This window comes from Sciurus vulgaris (genome assembly GCF_902686455.1).
Source record: "Sciurus vulgaris genome assembly, chromosome: 14".
NCBI classification, from domain to species: domain Eukaryota; kingdom Metazoa; phylum Chordata; class Mammalia; order Rodentia; family Sciuridae; genus Sciurus; species Sciurus vulgaris.
This window is the reverse complement of record NC_136475.1, coordinates 61,954,846-61,977,233: the sequence shown is the minus strand read 5'-3', so window position 1 is coordinate 61,977,233 and position 22,388 is coordinate 61,954,846. Positions and strand designations below refer to the sequence as shown.

Here is a 22,388-nt window from a genome sequence, read left to right as displayed (position 1 = left end):
ATAACATGAACTCTGCTGCTGGAAAGAGAAGGAAATCTGTTTTCTTTCCTGAGAAATCCAGCGTGAGTCCATAGGGACTGTGATGACTTCTCTGCTCTCAACAACTCAGTCCATGCACTTTGATCTCAACTTAAGAACGCTCATGTGTCTTGGTGTGAAAGGGCCAGTAAAAATATAACAGCTCTAGAATTTTTGTATTTTTTCCAACAGAAAGATAATTGTGGTGTCAAGTGCAGAGCAATGGTTTGGTTTAAATAGTGTATTTTTGAAGGCCCTTCTCAAGGAGTTGTGATTCTCAGAGAAAACATTTTGCTGTATAGGTTACAGTTATAAATTTTATCATAGCAAAGAGAAAGTGACAAAAAAATAAAAAAAGCCAGACAGAATCATTTTCTCTCTCAAGTCACTTAAAGGGTCCATTCTGGGACTCATTCCAGGCTCCTATGATTAGAGACCTGCCTGTTTATAGATATCCACAGATAAGCTTCAGATATGAACACCCATGACACAGCTCTGCTGAACGAAGCAAAAGGATTGATTTAAAAAAAGATGACCAATTGAATGTGGATTCTTTGTTGCTGGCCTGGGAACTTGTAAGCATGCACCTTTCAGGCCCAGGACAGCCTTACTCCCCAGAGCATCATTCCTGTCTTCTTGTGATAATTGTCCTGCCAGGTCTACAGATTGTGGATATAGATAAGAAAGCTAGTGAAAGTGGATTGAGTGCAATTAGAAACTTATCCGCACCAGAATTGACCTGTGATTGCATTTACAGGTAGAATCAGGTCATGAGTAGATACAGTACATGAAATTCAGCAAATATATCTTGCAAAAGAAGAGGGATTCATTTTTTTTTATTGTTGTGAGTTCCAGGTTTAGAACAGTTTGCTACTGTTCTATATGAATTCATCATACCTCCACATGCATCATACAATCATGACCCAAAAAGGAAGCAATGAGCAGGAGTCAAGGAAATATGTCAAAGTATATTATCAAAAATTCTTTATTGAAATATGATTACTTTTTGCTTTTTAAAAGAAAAGTTTGCTTTTCTGTTATGAATTCTTTTAAACAAAAAGGAGGCATTAAAACTAGGGTGAAGATTAAAGTACAAAGGAGAGACAGGAACTAAAGGAATCAAGGGAGGGGGTGAAAGAACTAGACAAAGTGAAGGGCTCTGGGGGCATTGCTGGACTCTGTCTGCTCTGTGGTCCTGTCTACATTTTAGGGATGCAGTTTTTTCAGCCTAGAGGCCATATCACCCGAACAGTAGACACCAAAGTTTGAGTACCAGTTGTAAGTAGTCAGAATCTCCCAAGAGGCATCTTTCCCAACGTTCTGTTGGAGGAACCACCATTAACCAGCACCTAGTCTATGAATCTCTGCAGGATTCTGGAAGCACTGTGCTTGGCCATTAAGCAGTGGGGCAGAGGAGGGAAGAAAGCAGGCACAGAGAAGAGAAGGTTCATAGTGAATGCTTTATAAACACTCTAAATGGGTGAAAAATAATGACCCCTGAATTCTTTGTGGTTCTTAACTCATGCTGCCACAAGATTGGTTATAGGGTCCATATCACACTGTGATATGAAAGTATTAATTGAATAGGGGCAATCAGAATTTCTATGTGAATAATGACTTAGAAATAATATTCTGCCTGGCTCAACAAAGGAATGGGAAACCAAGGCTTTGCTTGACTCCACAGTTCACTTGATGAGGTCAGATTTTTTTTAAAACCCCGAGGTATATGCATTTTGTGTCCCATTTTAACTCTTAAATCTAATATGAATTTCTTTAGAGTAACTCAAGAAGGGGGAGAAAGTGAACAGAAGGAAAGATATGATAAGGTGCTAGAATTGTCCTTTAGGTTCATTGTGTGACTTTCTGACAGATACCTTCAACTCTCATCTACATAGTAACCCTGGAGTTTAGTGGTAGTAATGAACCAATGTCAGTTTCTTGGTTTTGTGAACTATGAGATATGAACAATGGAATAAACTGGGTGAACCCCAGAAACTCTCTGTACTCTTTACAACTTTTCTGTAAATCTAAAATTATTACCAAATAAAACATTTATTTAAAAAAAAAAAAAAAAAAAAAAAAAAAGCCCAGCCATGTGGATGGCTTTGCAATGATCATGTTTGATGAAGCGAGTCCTTGGCTCTACATTTATGGGAACATTTTCTTAATGTTTCTGCAAATGCATGCTCATTTAAATTTGATCTCTTGAAAAGCTTATGGCTAACCTCACATTCACGTATACCACCAGACAAGTCCCTAGCTGTCATGCTGAGATGCTCACTTATCCAATATTGAATCAGAGAAAGGAGGATTTAGAATTATCTGACTTCCTGGAATGCCACCTAGCACTAAAATAAAATAATCTCTTAGCATGTTTTCTAGCCAAAGCATACTGTATTACATTGTAAGTTGCTTTAAGATTTGTATTTTCTATTAGGCTTGCTGTGTGGTGTATTCATGAACATGTAAAAGTATCTAATGGTTACTGTAAAATTAGAGGCTGTCCAAACAAAACTTTAAACCCTAAAACTTTCTCTCCAAAGTGTGATAATTCTTGGCTACACTAGTAAACAGTTTGACATGTGTTTAAACATAATTCAATTTTTTTTCCATCAGATCGTCTTTTCTTAAAGGTATGTCTAATGAAGTGTGTGACTGTATAATAAAGGAGACAGTATTTGATTTTTAATTTTTATGTTAAATAGTTTCCACTGTGTTGTATGCCCATTTGAATTTTTTCAAATAAAAGACTAAATGTGTATCTGAACCATTGTGCCCACCACATTGTTTTACTTATGTTTTTATGTTCATCTTTTCCTCTGAAGAGTGAACTCTTTTAGAGAAGGGACAGTGGCCTCAGTATCTAGCCCAGTGCAATACGTATAAGAATTCAATAAATATTTGTTTGGGTGAATAAATGAATGAAATTGCTTTCAAATGAATTACTTCCATTTTGAAGGGAACCATATAACTGCCTCTTGATTTGCTCTCTTTACTGCCCTTGTTTTAGGATGGCCTCACAGTTTGGTCTTGTTCTTATCATTGCTATCATTCAGCTATGTATACTAACCTTTCGAATCTGTAAAAAGTAGTTAAAAGACAGAGAAATTGTTCGTGTTTCAAAACCTATTATAATGCATTTTCAAATATGTCAGACACATCTTTGTTAAAATTAAACCAGGGATTGGTTTTGAGCGAATAGCCCTATATCCTTACAGATGCTGTGGATGGATGCATCTAAGCTGCTTATTATATTGATGGGTTTTGCTGCTCTGCAGCAAATGAAAACAGGCAGCTGCTTCCTCCATCAAAGCAAAAAGCAGCCCGAGTTTTTATTAACCGAGTGTTCATTTCTTCTATTGCCAAAATTCTTACACAAAACAAAAGAGCAGTTTTAGCACATTATTGCTTAACTAGACATGAACAACTGACAGCAAGTGATAAGCCTGTCTGCTTTTCACAACTGGTAATCATTTTTGGAATAGATGTTTTAATATAGTTGAATATAAATTTTGTAATTTACATCTACAATGGTACGTAAATTTATAGATCTAGTTTGTTGCAGGAGAATGAAGGCTATAATCATAAAAGGCTTTTCTCAGTGTTGTTTAATTTTTAATGACTATTTGAAAACTAGGGAAGGAAAATGAAATCAAATTCATTTCTTTAAAAAAAAAAAAAGTGTTAAAGACAATCACACAAGTTGGTTGGAGACATTTGTAGATGGCCCCGACAGAGCAAGCTGCTGTGTTTACAGTCCAGACGTGCTTAGCACTACATTTCCACATTAGTTGCAGGGAGCTGCCTAAGTTTGTGCAGCAGCAGAAATTTCTGGAGAGTAGACCATCATGTTTCCTTGATATTAATGCATAATGATGAGTAGAGAGGCAGGAAGGACTGAGCCCTGGCCATTTTCCACAACTGAGATGCTCAGCCAGCTCTTATACATATTTTGCTTCTTTTTCTTCTTTTGCAATCTGAATATCATCTACTTAACTTTCAGATGGAATGGCAGAGAGGGAATTGTTTAAAGTACGTTTAGACTGCACCTCAATAAGACGTTTTCTTACTTAACCAAATCAATTGGCTGAGTGGTGTTTTTCCTTTTGGAGCTTGGTAATGGCAATTGCTGATGTGGGAAGGGGAGGCGGTCCTTCTCCTTTCCTCTTCCCCACAGAGAAATGATTCTTTCCTCAAGTGCATAAGAAGGGGAACTTGGGATCAGGCACTTTTGATACTCTTGGACACACCCTTCCACATGACATGCTAAAGTAAGTTCTGTTGCCCAACAAGCCTAACATTAAGTCTGTTTAATAAATGTGTGTGGCTTTTGCACCCATACCCCACACAGTCTGAATACCCTTTTCTCTCCAGTAAGGTTTGCATAAATGTGCAGAGCATACATGACCCATAGAACACGTGGCTTTCAATTGGTTTGGAATTCACCAATAGTGTTCTCCCGGAAGTGAAAGAAAACTGAACTCTAAGGCAGGAGGTGCTTTAGAAATCAAATTCATGCATCACAGTAACTCAGCAGGAAGCTAACTCTTGTTTTATTTTGTTATGTCATGGAACAAATGAATGTCAGTGTTGTGAAGTGGCTCAGTACCTAAGATAAGGAACAATAACAATTATTCCTAATACTTTTTTCTTTCTTCTATTTGATGCATGTTGCTCTTAAGTGATTTTTTTGAGGCTTATCACAGTCCTATTTTAAAAGGAAAAAGGGTGATCTGATCTGAGTGATGGCCTGATCACTCCACCCTTAGGGAAATTTAATTAACAAAGGCAGTTCTAATTCAAACAAAATAGACACGTATGGAAGATTTGACATCTAGGACCATTTTGAATTCAATGTAAAATATTTCCTGGTGGAGGTTTAAATTTGAGATTACAGTATAGTAAGGTATTTCAACCAATCTAATTTCTTTAAAATGTCACAAACTGAAACCCACTGACAATTTTATAGCTTTTATTTGGAAATGTACAAATATAATGATCTTCAGCCATTGGATTTAGAGTGGAACGAGCCCTCCGAAGTCAATTTGACCTTCCCATTTTATTCTCGAAGCTAAAGATCAAATATGACTTGTCCAAAGTCCTTGAATTTATTATCGACAGGGCCATGATAACTAGAAACTTCTCCTGGATTCCAGAATCAGCCAGTATATTGGGACAATATAGTGTAAATTGGACTCCAGAGTATGTGGGTCCAGATCCTGGTTATGCCACTCAAGCTTACTGTTCTTCAGTGTAATTCACTGTGTCCCTTAACTAGTCATAATGATGGTGCATGTCTTTTAGGGTTGTTTTAAGGATTAAATGAGATAATCCATATAAGATACAAAGCCTAGTGTTTGTCAAGTAGTAGTGTGTTCAATAAATGAACTGCTGCCACCAGTAGTGATGATGATGATGATGATGATGATGATGATGATAATAATAATAGAAAACTCAAATTGAGCAATTACTCATCTAATTAATTTAAGCCTCCCTCTATATTATGGACTGAATATTATTACTACCTTCACAGAAGGAATTGAGGCAAGAAGTTAAATCACATGCCACAGTCATAAAGCTGGTGAGTGTCAGAGCTGTCTTCTGAGTTCACAGCTGCACTATCTGAGCCACTGGTGTGTGTTTGTCCTTCTTGGTGGTGCCTCTCATCTGTCACTCAGTTGGTTTTCCAGCATCTGCTCTAAAACAGACCATCAGACCTCCTAAGGCTGGGGCCTCAGGGGTATGTCCTCTGAAGACCAGCTTTTCCTTCCTGACTTAGTGTCAGGACAGGGTTGGGTCTCCTTCCATCTTTTCCTAGCCTCATGGACAGCACTTTATTAGGCATGCAAATTAAAATTGAAGTTTTAAATCTTAGTGCAGTTTAAATTGGGTCACAACTATAAACAGACCATGCTATAGTCTGAAAATTTTTTGTTAAAATACCTGAGTAATTTTTTGTGCCCTTTCACTTCTCCTCCTTCTAGGTGTTCATTGTCTGGCTTTCTCATGGTTTGTTGGCTTCTCCAGGAACAGGGAAAGAATAAAATTTCAGAACAAGTCTTGTGGACCCTTGATTTTGTAAACTAGTGGAAGACAGCAGAGCCCAGAAGTTAAGAAAAATGACCAGAGTCAGATTACCTGGGTTTCAGTGCTAACTCTGTGACAGTGCCACTGTCTGATATGGGGAAAGTGGTCTTAATCTTCCTGTATCTTGGTGTCCTCATCTGCCTGATAGTGCCTGGGGAATGACAGCATTCAGTAAATGTTAGAGTGTCACAGTCTTGCTGTTCTGGGCTACCCGGATGTTCCCTTCTAGCCAAATGTACTGGTGTTTTCTTTGACCAGGCTGCAAAAACATAGGGAGGCCTATACTTGGTCATTTATTGTTCAGAGCATGTCTGTTAATGGGTTGGAGCAGTAGAACAATATTGTCCATATATATAAAATCTTGTTTCAGATTGATTTTCAAAGATCCCAAAGCTAGGGCACCTTTTTCCAAAGTTTAATTTTGTAGGTTATTAATTAGGAATAAGAATCTCCATAAAAGTATAAAAAGGTAATCAATGTTGGTACAGTTCTCTGGGTAGAAGCATTCAAAGTGGTAACAACAACAGACCTGATGACAACGGCTAATATCATAACAAATTTGCTACTTGCTAGATGCTGTCCTAAGGGCCTTATGTGCATATCTCAATTAAGTCCCATAACACTCTTATAAGTAAGTACTTTTATTGCTTGCACTTAACAAGAGAGCCCGGGCATTACCCAACAATGCTGGCTAAAGAAGTAACACCTCACCCTGTAGTTATTTTGTATTTCATTAACATGTTTTATTTTCTTCACAACATTAATTGGTACCTGAAATTATATTTTTTTATTGTCTGTTGCCTCAAAGTTATTCAGGCAAGTACTGTATTTCAAATCACTGCTGTGTCCCCAGCTTCTAGAACTGACATGGCTGCTAATAATTGAATGAATGAAGAGGCTTAAAATGTTTAAATACCTCGCCAAGGTCACAGAACCATCAGAGCTGGTATTCAACATGAACTCCGGAACATGAGATCTGGTTTTCTATTATAGCTTTGTATAGCTTAAAGGCCCTCTGGACATGATATAACCCAAGGCTGTCATTTGCAGATGAGGATACTAAAGCTCAGAGAGGCAAAATTCTTTTCCAGTTTCTCACAGTTTGCTAGTAACAGAGCCAGAATCAGACTCCAGGCCCCAGGGTGGCATTTTTTGCATCTTGAATTCAACTTCCTCTGTTCATATAAACTTGAAGTAAAATCCTATATGTGTCTGCTATACATCATCTACCCATTTATTCATGCCACAGACCCAAGTCACAGTTGACACTTCCCTCTCCCCACCACCCCTTCATCAATTAACTAGTAAATGTCAGTTTACCTTCTGAATAATCTCAAATCATTCCAATTTCCTTCATCTCCACTAACCATCACCTGAACCACCATTAGCTCTCACCTGGATCATTGTAGTAGCATCCTACTTAGCTTCCTCCGGCCTCCCTTTGCCCCTTTTCAGTGTTTTCTTTACAATAACCAGGGTTATCTTCTACAATGTAAAACTGATCTGCTATTCTGCTGCTTAAACATAGCATTTATTTTAAAGTATGATTTAAAATTGTTAACATGGCCTTGGAGCCTATGGATTCTGGCCCCTAATAACCTCCTCAGTCTCATTTCGTACTATTCTCTTTCTTTCTCTTTCATTCTGCAGCCCACTGACCTTATTTCTACTGACACCAAGCCCTTCCCCTCTTTAGAACTTTATTTCAGTGTGAGGCTCTTCTTTGTTGGAGACTTCTCCCTTCCATCCCTGTCCCTCTCTTGCTCATCTATGGTTTTGTCTCCTCTGGATCTCAGCTTTCTTGCCATTTATACCAACCTCTCCCAACCTCTCCCCAGCTAGATTGGGTCCTTTGTGCTAAGAGCTCATAGCACCCTCTGTTTTTCTTACATAGCACTTATTACAGTTACAATTTGGTACATTATTTGTATTATTATTTATTTAATATTTCCTTCCACTTGTCAGAAGCCCCTGTATATATGCCATCTTATTCCCCGCTCATCTGCAGGACCTGAAACATAGTAGATGCCCCCAAATTATTTATGGAGCATTCTGTAGGCCTCTTATCAATTCCTACTCTGGGTTAACATATCCTTGACAGAGCAGAAGTGTTAATTGGATTAAAGGAAAAGAAGTTAGTGCAAACAGTAAAAATAATCCAAGAAACTTACCTACCCATTCCAGCATGAGTAGTTTTTCATTTTAGTAACATCTGCCAGTGCATTTCTTCTTCAAAAGGTTCAACAGCTTAGTTAAGGGTGTGCTGGCCTCTCCACTTGAGTCTCAGATTTGAGAGGCCTTACTTCTGACTCCTGTGTGATGGACATGATCATTTAGTTTGAGGAAGACAGAGAAGGGTACTGCTTCAGTAGACATCAACAGATCACAGGAAAGTCTTATCTCTGCTGTGAGAGCTGGGCGTGTTATCATCACAGAGCAAGTAGAAGCCATCACCACAAGAGGAGGGAGTCAGCAGTGCTACCTGTTGGATGCTGTCTGTCAAAGCCTTGGGGCTTCCCTCTACCATGAACTATAGGAAGACAAAAGCTCTCAAATGGAAATGATCTAGATGGTCTCATGCCTAGAGACCACATCACTTAAATTCAGGTCTGGCTCAGGCTTCAGGTCATTAATGAATATGTTTGTTTCCAGATTAACCACAAAACTTGGACATTTAAAATAATTCTAAATTAAGTACTTTACTAACAATAACAACAAATCTGTTGCATATATTAAATAGATCATATTGCAAACTTCCCTCCTCACTGTCATATTTTGGTATTGGCTTTCTGAAGGCTCACAAGTTCAACAGGCCCAGTTCTGTCAGAAACATCTGCAGGGAACCAAGCCTTTGGAAAGAAAATGCATGCAATGAAACAAAGGTCATGAAAATCCCCGTATACTACTTGGATCCAAGTCTTGTCCAAAGAGTGCTCTTATTTATCTAATGCTTTTACGGAGGCCTATTGGATGAAGGAGACCTTTTTTCCTGTGGAATTAACATATTTGATTTATACAGAAACCAGTAGTAGGAGGAAACTACATGCCTTTGGGTAGCATATAAGGGAACATCCTGATTCATGATACATGTTCTAGAGAGCAAGTTTTCTAGAATAAGCCATTAACTAAAATGCTTTGTGAAATCTTGTTTTTATCAATACTTTAGCAACTCTAAATGCCACTTGGTGCATTCTGCTCTGCCTCACTCATCAGCTAGTGTCAAGAAAGTAGCAGAAATGTCTAGAATTGACTGATAAAGCTTGGTACATCACCATTAGTGCTCTTGGCTTATATGTTCTTCTAAAAAATATTCTCATTTTTCCAATGAGTTTCTCTCAGTTCCATGAAACCCCACCACTCTGAACTTATTCTGAGAAAGGTACAAATAATTATTTTATATCATGGATTCCAGAACTACCCTATAAAGGCATATGCAAAAGATCATATATTTATGGGTTACAAATAAACTTGGAGATTAAATAATGCATTAAAGTGAATTCCTTTGCGAAACCTCAATAAACCACTATAAGGAGGTATTTTAAAGGCATAAGCAACACACATGATAAAATGGGAGATCATACAACAATCTAATTTTCAAAACTGGAAGGCAAATGGATGAGAAATCATTGAATTAGCAGATGTGAGAAAGTCGACAGTTGGGAAAGTTGACAGTCAACTCAGTTGGTATTTCTGAAAGGTTCAGGAATTGGTGGCACCAGGTACATGTAAGAGTAGGAGTTGAATAGTACTAAAATAAGGATAATTTATAAAATATTGTTTAAGAAGCAGTCATATTGCCATTCCACAGGGAAATTCCTGGACAACTATGCTCTTTCACTCCAACAGAAGTTAGATGGGGATCCAAGTGTTTAGGAAAGGAGATTTATTCTTTAGAGAGAGTTAAATTGGGGGTTTGGGGGAACACCAAAAACAGGTGAAAAACAAAACAGGTGAAAAGATGAAATGAATGTATGCAGACTGAATGATGGGCACTTCAACTCCACCTCACTCACACTGCCAACCTTCTTCGCCTCCAATCAGCTTTTAGTCTTCCTATACTTTTGTTTAATGAGACTACAAAGAATTGCTGGATGACTTGGAATGCTTTTGATGTGACCAACGCCAAAGTCAATAAACAGGGGGGAAGAAACATCTTGAATAAAATAGGCTATATAAAAATAAGAAAACTTAAAACAAACTACAATTAATATTTTCAAATAATTAAGAAAAGATATTGCATTTATGCAACAGGAACAGGATGCTCCTAAAAATTATTCAGAGAACCACTATTAAGAACGATAGCATCAAAAAAGTACAATAAAAAGATTGGAGGATTAAGTTCAAGAAATTTCTAAGAAAGTAAAAAAATGATAAAAAAATGGAAAGCAGGAAAGAAAATTAGAAGATGAGTTTGTACATTCAAATAAGAAGAGTTTAAGAGAAAAATGGAAGTAAAGAAATAATCAGTGGAACTTTGCGAGAAACTTTCCAAGAACTGAAAAACATGGAGTTTCTAGATTGAAATTACCCATGGAATCAAGCAGATTCTCAAGCATTTGCCTCCCATACACTCTTTCAAGAAATTTTAAAGGATGTGTTGCACTGAAATGAAGGAGTAAACCAAGATAGAGAATGACAAGAGAGAAAACAAAGAGACGCAGCACAGGGAAAGGCAGAGGGAAGTGAGGGGTGATAATAAAAACTGATTCCATGTGAGCTGCTGCACACCAAGCAGAGAGGGCAGTCAAGTTTATACTAAAGCAGGCTAGAAGGCACCAGGAGAGACTTGCTCATGAGGTTGGTAGAATACCTGATATGAATGAATATATTGAGAAGAGACATTTACAACTGGAGTTTGAGGTTAAAAAAAAAAAAAAGACAATTATAAACTCAAGAGAAAACAGAAATGTACACATGAGAGGAAAAGCAATCATAGTTTACTACATAGGTTAGCTTTACTTCATGGCCATAATAAAATCAACAGTGAGAAGTGATCTTACCAAAATTATTGTAATTTATATATATATATATATATATATATGTAGAGAGAGAGGGAGAGAGAGAGAAATATGTGCATGTGTGTATACACACACATCACTAGAACTATAATATTGTACTGCAACCTTAAGCAGATGGTGAGGGGTGAATAGGAAGCATGTTATGTTTGATGTGAAGAAGGGAGTAGAAATAAAGGCAAAAAATGTTTATCTTCCATTGTGGCAAGGGACAGTAGATTTGGCCTAAAATGGAAAGATCAAGAAGCAGCAAAACAAATATATTATATAGAAATATGGAAGTAATTACTAGAAGAATGTACGAAAAGTCTTGAAAGTAGCAGTTTCTAGAAAAGAAAAAAGACTAGAGAGTGGGACTTGGTACTATCATTTGTTTTCACCCCCTTCTAATAGAACGCCATTCTCTTTAAACTGTGTGTATGTGTAACTTCTTGAAAATACAAGATCATTTTATTTCCACAAATAAGAGCAAGAAAACTTGTTAAAAATATAACAGTTTTATTGAGGTATAATTCACATACCAGACAGTTTGCCCAATGTTTTTTAGCATATTCCCAGAGTTGTGCAACCATCACCATGATCAATTTTAGAACATTTCATCACTTCCAAAAGGAATTTCATACCAGTGAACAGTCACATCCCATTTACACCTAACCATCCCAGCTCTCGGTAATGACCATACTGCACTCTGTCTTTATGGCTGTGCCTATTCTGTACCATTCTCTGAATTTCCAAGAAATGGAAACATTTGACATGGTGCTTTGTAACCAACTTTTTTGATTTAGTGTGTTTTCAAGTTCTATCCATGTCATCATATGTATCAGTACTTTGTTTTTATTGTCAAATAATAGTTCATTGCATGACAGACCACAATTTATTTATCATTTATCAGTTGATGGAGATTATAATTGTTTATGCACTTTGGCTATTATGTATAATGCTACTATGAACATTTCTGGAACATTTTTGTATGGACATGATTTCACTTTTCTTGGTTGTATGCCTAAGAGTAGAATTTCTGGGTCATGTAGTAATCTAACCTTTTGAGGAACTGCTAGACAGTTTTTCAAAGTAGCTGCATCATTTTACTTTCCAACCAACCATGCAGGAAGGTTCCAGTACTCTAGATCCTTACCAACATTTGTTATTTTCTGACCTTTATATGATGGCTGTCCTGGTGGGTGTAAAATAATAACTCATTGCAATTTTGATTTGCAGCGATATAACTTGTGAAAACATAACAGATTAGTAAAAACAAAATAGATTGATAAAATCCTATCTTAGCAAGAAACATTCTTACTGAGGGTGTAGGTTGATAAAATTTTTGCAAAGAACAGCTAGGTACAGGTTGTGTGTCCCTTATCCTAAATGCTTGGGACCAGAAGCATTTTAGATATTTTTTAAATATTGTAATTTTACATATACCTAATGAGCTATCTTGGGGATGGAATTCAAATCTAAAAACAAAATTCATTTATGTTTCATACATAACTTATATGTGTAGCCTGAGGGTAATTTTCTAAAGTATTTTCAGTGGTCCTGCATTTTGACTACAACCTATCACATGGAGGCAGGCATGGAATTTTCCATCATGTTAGCACTCAGAAAGTTTCAGATTTTGGAGTATTTTGGATCTTAGGTTTCTAGGTTAGGAATGTTCAACCAGTATATCAGAATGTGAAATGTACTTGATCTTTACCAGATTTACCATTCCTAGGTATGGCCTAAGGAGAAAATCAGATGTTGGGAAAGTTGTGTCCTTAATGTACTGCTACTTATAATCTCATAGTATCAAAAAGTTTGAAACTAATTTAAATGTCTACCCAAAAGTAACAGGTGAAGTGAATTCTGATGCACACATAGAATGTCTAGGCAATCATTACAAATAATGGTATGAGTAGAGTGTATTTTTATTATCATGGGAAGCTTTATACCAAATATCAAACAGGCAAAATCAGACTATTGAATACCTGCATGAGACAGTCTCAATTGTGTAAAATACACTTAGATTTTTTGAAATGATGTCCAAAATGTTAACAGTGATTATATTCCTGGTAGCAGAATTTTAGGTAATCTTTCTTTTCTTTTTTTTTTTTTCTCATTTCTTTGTTTTTTTTTTTTTTTTTTTTTTTTGTATTTGATTTAGTTAAAAATCAGTATGAGTAATTTTTTGAGAAAATTACAAAACTACTTTAAAAGACTATGCATTTTAATTCCCATTTTTATATTTAATGAAGGCTTAAATTTTAGTTAAATACCTTTCCCCTATCATTATTTTTTGAAACTCACAGCCATCTACTAAAAGCATAAAGGAATTCATTCTTATGGTGATTATATCCACTTAGTGTAGAACACTGTCTTGGGCTCTTCCTTCAGAGAATTTTATTATGTACTTTGGTCTTTGAGAAGTTCTTTTTATGTGGAGTTATGCCAGATATAGGACTTCAGGGTCATGCCAGAGCCCAAGGATAGGAACAGATAAAAATGGTTCTCCATATATTCTGGTTATTGGAATAATCTTTTTGCAGTCTTCCTCTCTTCTTTCCCACTTTGGAGGAGAACAACATTAACAACTTTATTTTTCTTTGAGCTTATTATTATTACAAGTTAAGGAAGTACTCTAGACATATTGCTTACACTTTACTCATTAATCCTCACAATAATCCTATGAAGTTGATAGTGCAATTATATTTTACAAATGAGGAGCTTGAGCACAGAGAAGTTAAATAACTTGTCCAAAGTTTCTCAGCTGAGGAAGGCAGATGGGGGGACTGAAGTCCAATAAGTCTGATTCCAAAGCACCTGTGATCTTAGCTTCTGTACTCCACCACCTCTCTGGCTTTCCTCCTAAATATGATTCCAAACACTTCTTGCTTGTTTTCCTTGTTCCCCCCGCCCCCCAGACTCTCACTCCTACCAGAAATGCCAGGGAGCCTGAGGTTGTGAGTATCTGCCTAGGCTTTCCTGCAGCAAATACTGTATGCAACTACCCTTTACTGTTCATATATTTATCCATTAAATCTCATAGGTTACTGTTTCCTTGACATCCTTTTCTCTGAAATGTTTGGATCTCTTATTCCCGGAAGTTGGAGATTCATCTTGGCTAGGGGTGAGAAGCAGGCTTTTTTTAGATATGTTTCAACTTTGCATCAAGATCTGGCAACAGAGTACTTAGTCCTGAAACAGAACATTGGCTTCTCTTTCCAAGAGCTGCATTCCTGCCTCAGCCTTAGGCAGGGCAGAGGCCCAGGGGCCATGCCTGATGTTTAAGGCCAATCATTTGGGGGAAACATAATTTTTATAAGACTACAGTTTATTCTAATTATCAGAGTAATGCATGCTTATTATAAAAATTCTAGAAAGTACAAAAAAGTCTAGAGGAAAGATATAAAAGCACTTTTGATCCTACCATTCCACGATAACCACTAGTAACTGTCATTTCCATACATACACTTCTTTAAGGTATTCGTATCTGTTCATGAAAATTAAATCTTCTAAATAAATTTATAGATGATAATTTTAGAAAATGCTCATTCATGCAATTTGGTTCATATGATTATTAAGTTTAAAGATATGCCAAAGTTGGAGAAAATAAAATTTTTAAATTTGGTACTCTAATTTGATTCTTTTAAAGAAAATAATTGTAAATATTTTAATACATTAATATGGAAAGATATAATGACCTCAGTGGGTATATTTGCCCCCGAGAGCAATTTCTCCATTTATTTTTTACCTAACAGAGGCTGCATAAGGAGTAGGCCTTCAACTGATGCTTCTTAATTTTATGTGTACAAGATTAAGATTTACTTGAAATATCAAATTTTAATTTTTGATATCTGTAATTTTGGTTCTTATTGTCTTACCTATTCTCTTGTGATTGAAATGTAGTAAACTTTATTTAAGATATTTAACTGTTGCCCTGGGGGAAAGGACTATATATAAGTCGCACCATTATAAAGGCAACAACAATGAAAGAAACTCATATGGCATGACACATGACAAGTAGTAACTGTGTTAAACTTGATTTGAATTGAAGTAGTTTGTGCTAAGCCTAATTTTTAAAAGCCATTCAATGATGGAATGACTTCTGTAAATCACACATCCATCCTCTTGTGTTTTCTAGGTGTCTGGCCATCAGAGGAGGTTTTGGCTTACTACTGCCTCAAGCACAGAGATGTTTTCAGGTACAGAGCTGCACTTACAAGATAGGTGTTTAGCCCATCTTGGACAGTGAATTCGCATATTGAAAACAGCCTTGTTTACATTCTTCAAATTAAATTGTTAGAAAAAAAGAAAAAGGAAAAAAGTTCACCAGGAACACATGTTGCTTCTGAAAAGAAATCCGCGTTGCCTTTGGGTACTAATACTGCATAGCAAGCTTTTTGCTATATGTCAAAGCCTTTTGATTTCCACTGAAGGCATTTTATTTCACTTTGATTTGGGGGAAACAAAAGTGAAGCTCCAATCAATCCTTACTGATTGTGAAGGTTGAAAAGAAATAATAACAACAACAACAACAAAAAAAAACCACAATAAAGACATTCTTTAAACTTCTGCTGGGGAAACCTCTACAGAATATTTGATAAATAAACACCTCATGGCTATTATTTAAAGATGCCATCCCACCCCTAGTTTTAAAGGTATTTTTATGTACTTGACAATATGTAGTTGTGAAATACAAAATACTGTTACAGATTCATGTTACAGAAATAAATGTTTTCAACTGTTATGCATTATAGATCAACCTGTGTGTGGGATTTAGGAAAAAGAAAAAAATTCCTTTTATTTAAAAATTCTAAAGATATTTGGTAGACCCAGAAAATAAAGGTTTCTCATTTTAATTCTTATTTTATAAAAGTCATCCAATATATACTTCCTGAACAGCCCATGATGATTCCCGACAAGCCATTAGTGATTGTGGCATGTGTTTTAATAATATGTACTTACAAGATTGGGTCAATAATATGTATTTTTTTTTTTGAAGCTTGAAGGGTCCATATTTACCAACCAGTCTATAATTACTTCGAATAAACTAAATACTCATTGAGTGCATTTCCAAATATGAATATCCTCTTTCGGCTTCTTCTCCCTTTTCTCTCCCCACTCCCTCTTAATTTTGCTTTTTTTTTCTCCTCTTGAGGTAATAAACTTCCCAAACTGGGAAGAAGAAACAATCTTAAGAATCTAAGCATATAAAATAAGAACAGGGCAATTTGAATTTGGGCTGCAGAGCTGCCCTGGAAGTCTGGCATTTGCTCATCTCGCTGTGCTTAAGCTTGACTGGAGCTCCAATCAGCGAGCAGTGAGCCAGGCGAGAATGTCCCACGTTGAGGGCTGATATTTAGGCACAAAGGGAAGGTAAGTGCAGAATGGCACACTAGACTGTGAGCTTTAACTCTGAGCTGCCTTACTTTGAAGCGGTGAAGCCAGAGCCCAGTCCTTACTCCAGCCTGGTTCTGTGGCTTAACTGTATTATGTCCCTGCATTGTTTATTCGCTGTGTTGTGTTGGGGTCAATTGTGATTTAAGTGTTAATTGCTAAATGCTCTTTGTGTAATTGTGCTTTATGGGGGCAGTTCAGCCTTCCAAAATGTATGTTTGTTTGAGAATTTTTTTTTTTTTAATTCAGGATTGCATCTATTTGTGTGTGTTGTATGTGACTATAATATAGGTATATACACACTCACATATATTCTTCGTTTACTTGTCTAACTGTTTTTGAAGGCATGAATGTGGATTAACAGTGTTATCCTTTCCTAACAATTATCTTTCGTTACTCTAGCTAGTTTAGTTCTAAAAGACAGCGCCATTGACAAGGGAAAAAAAGGGAACCTTCTCAGATTTTTCAGCTCAGCGGTGGTAATGTTGCAGTGAACACTAATGAGGGAACCCCCACTGATTTGCCTGCTTTGTGACTTTTCTATTTCATAATTATTTTTAAAACGCAAAACGACATGAGGTAGCCTAGTCATGTCTCCACAACTTCCTGGTAGCGCCGTTCTTGCTGCAGATGGGAATTTGTTCTTGTAACATATATATCTCTCTGACCATTTTCATCTAATTTGTATGGGTTCTACCATTTCTTTTCTCTCTTTCAGGGACCTTGCTGTGTGTGAGCTAGGGGGTGGCATGACATGCTTGGCTGGGCTCATGGTAGGTCTTTTCTCAATTCCAATCCCATTCAGAGGGAGGAACAAAAGGAAAAATGTTCCAGGGCCTCCAACTGCTGGGTCAGAGAACCGTCAACAGCATCAGCTGCGGTCAAGCTGCCGGGTCTTGAGAGACCTTCTAGATTGACTTACTTTCGGATCATATTGATTTTATGGTTGCCTCGATGAGCAGAAACATTTTACCCCAGTGTAGTCAATATCGCTTGTTGTGACATTCCAGGCCTCGCACAGTCTTTCTTTGCCATAGCAAAAGCATTTTTTTTTTTTCAGATTATAGTCCCATTTGCTAAGATACAGGAATAGCCCGGCAAATCACAGTTGGAGCACCATGATATAGCTGCTAATGTTTTGCCTGCATTATTACACCAACAAACATGATCCAGAGCGCTCAGTAATTAGATTCTTTTGAATTAGATTGGCCATTCAGGAACGTCGTTCCCCATTCTCTGGGTTCTGAGTCATGTATTCAGGAGATATTATGTAGCAGCACAGTGCATTAGACAAGTTTTTATGTCTCTACAAATAAAAGCATATTGTTACACTGATTGGCATTTGACAAACCTGTCGCTCTTATACAATGTGTCGAGGTTACAGCCCAATGTGCGAGCATGTCAAAGCTCACAAAAAAATTACCCTCACAAAGCCATCTGCCTGCAATGCAAAGTTATATGAAGGGCATCAGGCAGTCAGACAGAAGCAGGCTGAAAGGCAGAGTGACAGCCTTGTATGATGGCTCTACTAGATAAACAGAAGCCCACAAATGAAAGCCTCTCAGAATACCATCATCCGCTGTCACAATGCAATTACCGAACAGAATGATAGCAAGATAGAGGCTCCCGCAAATGGAATGATAAAAGTATTGACTGATTTGATTGAATGATTAAAATAATGCAGACATAAAATGAAAAAAGATTGAAGATTGTTACAGAGAAATAGGTGAGGAAGCATGATACTGAAGGCTTGTCACTCCTGTCTTCACTTCCACACAGACAAGCATATTTGCTCATTGTTTGCTGTGCTCCTTTTTTTTTTTTTTTTTTTTTTTTTCAGGTTGCTATTTCTGCAGATGTCAAAGAAGTTCTGTTAACTGATGGGAATGAAAAGGCCATCAGAAGTATCCTTATTCAGATAGAAAATGGGTTTGTTGTGCTCATTCCTTTTTCCCGGCTGAGTAACAATTGATATAAAGAAAGACAGCATGGGGTATTAAAAAAGAGTCCCCCCCCACACACACACACATGATAAGTAATTAAGAAAAAGTAGAAATATATGAATTCGTTGCATACGACTATGTGTTTTTTTTTCCTTTGGATAGATTTTTATAGACACTTCTCATTAAAAGAGCCCATGTTTTGTGAGCCTCTCAAGGCAGTAAGAAAATTTATTTCATGATAACGTTCAAACACACTTCTTGTTCTTTTATTTTCGTTAAGACTTGCCAGCATAAAATAAATTATTTAATATTTATTTAATGGATATTGCTTGTAAATATTAACTTCCAGCATCAGGCTTGTAATTACCTTTTATGCAATCGGTATTATACATACCAGGTAATATTGTACCTATTCTAATTGCCAAGGAGTTACCTATATCCCCCACTGGAAACAGCTATCAGTTCTTCATTATTTCCTTTTATTTAGGATCATAAAAGCTATCTCCTTTTTTTTTTTTTCTGCTATGCTATTACAGTTCAAACCCCATTATATTAGATTATGCTTTACTAATATGTACACAGAGTTCATGAAAATTGAACTGTACTTTAACTAAGAAAGCAAGCATAATTTGTGGCTACTTTAGCAGTCAAGCTGATTTGCTCAGGGGCAGTTAACAGCCGTTAGAAATTGAGAGGAAAAGTGGAAGATGTTTGCTTTGATTTTTTTTTTTTTTTTTTTTCTTTTGGTGTGCCTTACATTACATGATGAGGGAGGCGGCCTACTTGTTTGAATCGTAGGCCCCTAAAATGCCAATGCAACTTTGATTTTTTGCCACATCTTACATAAAACCTATTTTTGATTCTCTTTTCCTACTTCCGTTCTATAATTTTTTTGAAAATAAAATTCGCTGCAGCTTCATCAGGCTGCTCGCAGAGGAGGAAGGAGGAACAAGAAGCACAGTAGCTAATATTGTTCAGCAGCACTTGTGAGCTCTACAGAGCCCCACCCCGCTAATTGCCTGACAGACCTAAAAAAAAATTCAGGAAGGAAAAACAGCCAATCACAATCTTGGCCTTTCACACAAGGGAAAGAGATCACAAAAGGAGCTTCCTTTTTTAAAATGCAGGATTTTAATCATAATCTTGAGACTGTCGCAAGTTTTTCAAAATATTCCTGAAGATGAGCTGATGTTGTTTCATTCACTCTGCTTGATTCTGAGTTATTCTGTGCATGTATCATTTCACTCTGCTCCTCCTCCTTCTGTCAGGGAACACAGTGAGCAAGAGGAAGCTCAGGTATGCCAGTTCAACCCCGATGGATGTTTTTTTGCAGGGAGAGAAAAGCAGGAATATTGAACGAGAGAAGATTATTTTAGCCACAGAAACTTTCAGATTGGGCCCAGTAACCTGAGATTTTTTTTTTTTTTTTTTCCTCAAGTCAGCAGGTGTCTTATTTAAAAAGCATCAGAAACCAATTAGAACTTTTATCAAACTATGGGAAGCATCTGCAGTTAGTATGTAATTTTAATTGTACTAAAATTATTATTGAGCTAAACTACAGAGCTTCTAGAGAGAGAAAGCAATGCTAATATCATTAATTACCGCACCTTTGCTTTAAACAGCAAAGATGCCATGCCAGCTCTTGAAATCAGAGAGGAAATCTCAGATTCTGCATTCACTCTGCCGGCCTTTCAAAGAAATGATTGGTACAGCCCCCTCCCAAGAAAATGGATTTTTAACATTTGGTCCTCAGAAGCTCAGCCCTGAGAGTGCTTTATTGTGCTGGGTTTTACAATGGGTTTAATATAGCGGGGTGCCAAAGGGCAGGAGGGGAAGAACTTTACAATGTAGATAAAGTAGGTTCTTTCAGGATGCAGACCAAAACTGGTCGTGTGTTTTATTTCGTCTCTTAGGACTTTCCTGATAGAATTCAGTTTTTTCATGCAGTTGTTTCATGTTTGTGTGCCTTTTTCTGTTGTAACTAGATCTAATTTTTTTAATTAAGAGAAAAGAGCATGCATAAAGCCTTAAAATTGGCAATGTGTTTTTCCTGCTTTTAATACTAATGTTGTTCTTGATTTGCTAGCAGAGCTTACAATGGGCATCCATCGTAATCTGTTTTACTGAGTGAGTTTAATATTAGTGAATCCCCCCTCATTTGTGTGCCCACTTTCTGTAAGAATAACTAATTCACTGAATCACATACTATTGATGCATATAGATTGAAACAAACTCATTTAAAAATTACTGTTTACATCTTCCCTTTAAAATTTTAGGAAGCCTAAATTATACAGCAGTTGTAGGATATTATCCAAAAAATTACTTTCTAAAAAGTAAAAGTGGATGTCAACAAAAAAAAGGGGAAAACATTGCCAGAAGCCAGAAAATCTCTAAGCAAAGCTGCTAATTATTCTTAATGGGCAAGATGAGCACATTAAGAAACAAATGAATACATCAGTGAAATGTAATTGAAAATCGACCTGGCAATCACACATCACATCTGAGTATTGGCCTATATATTATTCTCATCATTTTAAAAATTATTTTTGTTCTTGTCTTCTGAATTTAATGAAGTCAACTGAGTCTTCCTAGTCTCTTAAACTTCCAAGATTCTGATTTTTACCATTTTTTAAGAAAAAATACAATTTTCTGTTATTTCTTTTTAATCATTATTGCTATTTTTAATATGTGAGGCAATGAATAGATTAGTCTGAATCTTTATATCACTGAAGCATGTCAACCAGTTGTGAAGTTTTTTATTATCTTCCTAAAATGTATCAAATGGATTGGCTACATCTTCTAGAGCTCTCTGCCTTGACCCTGAAAAGCTAGATGTTGATCTGAGATTTAATAAACAGAGATATCTGAAAATAGATTAAGACTTGAAGTAAAATGAATTTTCTAAGTCTCAAATATTTTCTCAGACTCATGGGTAGGTTTTCCTGAGGTTCTCCTTGGTCCTTAAACTTTATCCCTAGTTTTAAGCCAGAGCCACATACTTCAGAGGTGTCTCTTCCTACAGATTCCATTTTATCAGTACCCCAAGAGAAGGATAATTGGAAACAGGACGTTACTTCATCTCGTTCTCAGATGTATACTAAAACAATGTGAAATGCATTCCTTTTTCTTTAGCACTTCCCTTTTTTAGTGCAGTAAAGAAATTTCCAAGTACCCACATTTAAAAAACCACCCAATAAGGTCTGTAGCTGGTGATGACAGTGACATAAGAATAGGGAGAGAAATAGGACACCCAGTTATTATTGGTGCTAAGCCTTTTCCAACTCATAATGAATAAAAGTAGAACACTAAAGGTGAGCAACCCTCTCTGACTGCAATCACTAACTCACCCAGTACAAGCACCTGGCCTTGACCCATTCTTAGTAAAGTCTAGCATGTTATTTGCAGAATATTCCAATGCTTGGCTACCCATTTTTCTGTGCTCTTGACCCAAGCATCATATCTCCATGAGTCTACATCATGATCTTGAGCTCAGAATTCTCCAAAAACAGGTAAATCTATGCTTTGTAAAGGAAATATCCCTGGCTTACTGTTCTTTTACTCAACAGGAACTTTGACTTGGATAATTAACAAGTGAAACTTCATATAGAACGGGCAGCCTGTGCTAGGAGAACTCGGAAATCCCAGTTCCAGGGCCCTTCCTGCACAAGTGATTCCAGTTACACTTCTATCTACCAGATGCATCATAAGTAAGCTCTACGTGCCTCACCTTGGTAGGAGTTCCACAAATATCTTTTAAAATTAAATTAAAATTAATTCAACTAGTATTAATCGCATGCCCTTTAAGGTGCTAAAAACAAACAAACAAACAAACAAAAAACAGCTATACATAGTGAACAATACAGACCTGGTCTCTATCCCTGTGGAACACAGATTTTGTCATGGCTGGAGCACATTTATATGTATGCAAGACACTGAAAAACTACAG

The 22,388-nt window shown here is 36.6% G+C and overlaps 1 protein-coding gene across 4 annotated transcripts in view; it reads left to right on the top strand.

Annotated features, from left to right (window-relative positions):
* CAMKMT (calmodulin-lysine N-methyltransferase) overlaps positions 1-22,388 on the top strand; it is a 395,177-nt gene that overhangs the window by 320,461 nt on the left and 52,328 nt on the right. For 3 of the 4 annotated variants that reach the window (XR_013758979.1, XM_079109779.1, XM_079109778.1), the window contains exons 4-6: positions 15,244-15,304; positions 17,218-17,272; positions 18,340-18,403. Coding sequence is in view for 3 of the 4 variants with exons in the window: in XM_079109779.1 (XP_078965905.1) it covers positions 15,244-15,304; positions 17,218-17,272; positions 18,340-18,403 (180 nt within the window). In the remaining variant the exon portion in view is untranslated. The remainder of the gene's footprint in view (positions 1-15,243; positions 15,305-17,217; positions 17,273-18,339; positions 18,404-22,388) is intronic. The other variant, XM_079109780.1, reaches the window with a different exon arrangement.